The following is a 3,159-nucleotide window of genomic DNA, read 5'->3' on the forward strand; positions in this document are numbered from 1 at the left end:
TATACCAACTTTCTGTTATTATTGATACTCCTTTTGCCTTACTGTGCAATGTGTGCAACTGTGACACAGAATTTCCCCTCGAGGATCAATAAAGTAATTCTGATTGTGATTCTTATTCTGATTCTGAATGCAATTGCCGTAAATTAGTGAACTAAGGAGGCACATGGCCTATTGTTCTAAATATGCTGACTAAATCAACCCAATTCTTGAGGTAGAGCATGTAGCCTATTTAGTAGGTCATTATAAATCTCACACTGAAGGTAGATGTGGCCTTTTGCCCCCACTTTCAATGTCTTATTTAAGCGCTTCTAGGATCCAAATAATATCTACGCACCACAAGCAACAATAATCACTGTGTTTAACTCATCTCGGTGGAATTTTGCTTTCAGATGAAGCATTCAGGAGTCACTGAATAAATAATAGGATATGCCTATTAGATATAATGTCCAGTACTTAAAATGCAGTGTGTCTCTTACTTCACAAACCTCTGTACACACATTAGACGCATGCACACTCTCTAGGTACAGGATTACAAAGATCTGTCTGTCTTGGTATGTTAGAGATGTTTTCCAACAACACGATTGGAGAGGATTTGCGCATCACCGGTGGCACTGTAACAGACAACATGGTTATCGCACAGGACTCGTAATAAACTTCAGCCTCAAGTCTTGATTCTCCGGGATACTGGCGCTATAAATTGTGGGGGAGAGGTTAATTAAAAGTGATAAGGCTGGTGGCCCTATGGCATCTAAGAACGCGTATTAAATGTTTAACAGTTGGCCCTTTACATCATCATCTCCCGCATCGCCATTCATAAACAGGTGGATAGACGAAAAGACTGCCACTTCAAAGTGTATTTGAATATCTTTATGTGAGGGTATAGGCCTACAGTCTGTCATTTAATCACAATGTTACAACGAACAAAAGGGGAGTTGTGTGTTGATTGCATCATTTCACAAGACAATTTAGTTACAGTCATACAAAATATTTTATATACAAACTACTGTAGCCATAAGTCACGTTTTAATGGAGAAAAAAAACGGATTCATCTTATCAGGACCAGTGTGAAATACTGTGAATTTGGATCCAAACCGCAGGCTTTGCAGGTCAGATTAATAAGCAACTATTAATACAAGCTTTGGGGGTGCGTACTGGAAAGGAATAAACTATTTGTTTCCAAAGTGCAGTGGGGGCCACAGGGGGGTTGCAGAGGATGATGGATTGTTTCACATTTCAGTCGTTAATTACCAGAAAATATGAGTGACTAATTTGATCAGAGTTATACCGTTATCTTCCCACCTGCAGTAGGCACATATACACCACTCATTTTCTCAAACGCCCCCCCATGAACTGAAGTGCTATCTTTTTGGGATGGGGCTGTGGGCCTGACTATTCATGCTAGGCGTTGTTGGGGATTCCAGGTAATTTAGGCCTTCCAAAATGTCCAAGACAGCGGATAAAGGCAACAACTTCATGTGTCCAGTACGTGCAGCAGCAGTTCAGGGGTGACCAGTCTTTAAACCCCCACAAGGAGCCTCACTAAAGAGCACAGAGTCCCGGAGATTTGTTCCGGGGGTCTAGCCTACTTGTAGGAGGTCCGGGCCTCTCTCAGCGACCTGTCATATGGCATGGAGGCGAAGAAAGAGTTCCGGAGCTGGCAGTTGATGAAGAACACAATTAGCAACACTAAGAGGAAGAGCAGCAGGCACATTACTATGTAGGTGATCAGGTCCGGTTTGTGGAGCTCGCCCTCCCGAAGCCCGCCTCCCCCTCGCCCTGAGGTGGGTCTCAGAAGAGCGGCCACGCTCACCGAGCCACCGTGGGAGGCGTTCAGGGAGGAGGGTGCGTGCGTGGAGGACTGTGCCATGAGCACCAGGTCGAAGTCTGGGGTGTTGGTGGAGTTGAGGAGGATCTGCCTCAGCATGGCGCCCCGCGGGCTCACCGGCTGCGTCGGTCCGCTGCAGGATGAAAAGACAGGGAGATGGTTATGTAGCCTACTGACCCCGTGTTTGTTCAGTCTGGGTGTCCTATTTCTGATTAGAATAACACCGATATAAAGATCAGGAGCCATTCCTGTATGCTGTGCCTTTTAGGATAGGAATTTTAAAAGTGATCCCAAAATATCTTGATGTCTGACAAGGTCATTGATGAACTCCATCATGTGATACAGATAATCTACACTGTATGTTCAAATCAGATCATAGTGACTGTTATGTATAGACTCCTTAAGGTGCCATAGGACCTTATGATTTTGGTCTTTGTGGAAACCCGGAATCCTACAGCAGTGTTAAACGAACTAAAAGCACGTTGTTTTAGTTCTGGGAATTACTCACTTTGGTATGCGCTGCGAAGAGTTCCGCAGGTGAGCTGGAAAAGACAAAATCCCGGCTCCGCATTCCTCAGCGTCCCCAGTCCTGTCCGCTCCAGCCCCGCCGAGGACGCGCTTTGGAGAAACGGCGGGTCGATATCTTCAAATCTGTGTCCACGGACCATATGTCGCTGAGTGGGATATTAACGCGGCGTCTCCCGTCACATTAAATCGAAAAGGTCAAATCCATGATCAGAGCCCCGGTGAAAGAGCACAATTCCACTTGTTGGCGTTTAAATCCAAATCGTCCTGCCATGCGCGTGGATATGTGCAGACTGCGTTATGGTGGGCTGCTGTGGGGATATCCAAATGAATCTGCGGTCGGCCAGATGTGGTGGAGTTCAGAGGCAATCGCTAGTGCGCACACAAATGTCTGCTTTTGCGCCGTGGTGCGTAGTGCAACAAGATCGCCTTTGCTTGCGCGTACAGGGCGCAGCTCTGCCTGTTCTTTTATCCAGTACTGGGTCGATACGTGTTGGAGAGATGCTACAGACAGTCTGCCCTTACGGGATTATCGATCCAGTATGACTAAAATGAGACGAAAGGAAGGATTAATGAGGGACAAAACACAGCTTCCCTTCTTCGCCCTGGGTTGCCTGTGTATGTCAGAGAGAGAGAGAGAGAGAGAGGAAGGGGAGAGGGGGGAGGAGGGGGGGTTGGGGGCGCTGGAGGCACGTCACCGGACAGGGATGTGTATGGGCCTACTGTAAAGAGAGTCTATTTCTCCTGTTATGAGAGAACCATGGCCCATGGCAATTTCTAGGCCAGTGTGGGGAATGTCTCACACTGGG

At 46.8% G+C, this 3,159-nt stretch overlaps 1 protein-coding gene across 1 annotated transcript; it reads right to left on the reverse strand.

Annotated features, from left to right (window-relative positions):
- Positions 1-852: 852 nt before the first annotated feature.
- Positions 853-2,934, reverse strand: LOC123957916 (small integral membrane protein 32-like). Its single transcript, XM_046031023.1, has 2 exons — positions 2,334-2,934; positions 853-1,958 (listed from the first exon to the last, which is right to left on the reverse strand). The coding sequence occupies exon 2, from the start codon at positions 1,922-1,924 to the stop codon at positions 1,583-1,585; it is 342 nt and encodes a 113-aa protein (XP_045886979.1). The 5' UTR covers positions 1,925-1,958; positions 2,334-2,934; the 3' UTR covers positions 853-1,582.
- Between the last annotated feature and the right edge of the window lie 225 nt (positions 2,935-3,159).

The sequence above is a fragment of the Micropterus dolomieu genome, linkage group LG19, assembly GCF_021292245.1.
Source record: "Micropterus dolomieu isolate WLL.071019.BEF.003 ecotype Adirondacks linkage group LG19, ASM2129224v1, whole genome shotgun sequence".
NCBI lineage: Eukaryota > Metazoa > Chordata > Actinopteri > Centrarchiformes > Centrarchidae > Micropterus > Micropterus dolomieu.

Coding starts and splice junctions, on each gene's coding strand:
- LOC123957916 (XM_046031023.1), bottom strand. CDS start 1,924: ATGCTGAGGCAGATCCTCCTCAACTCCACCAACACCCCAGACTTCGAC.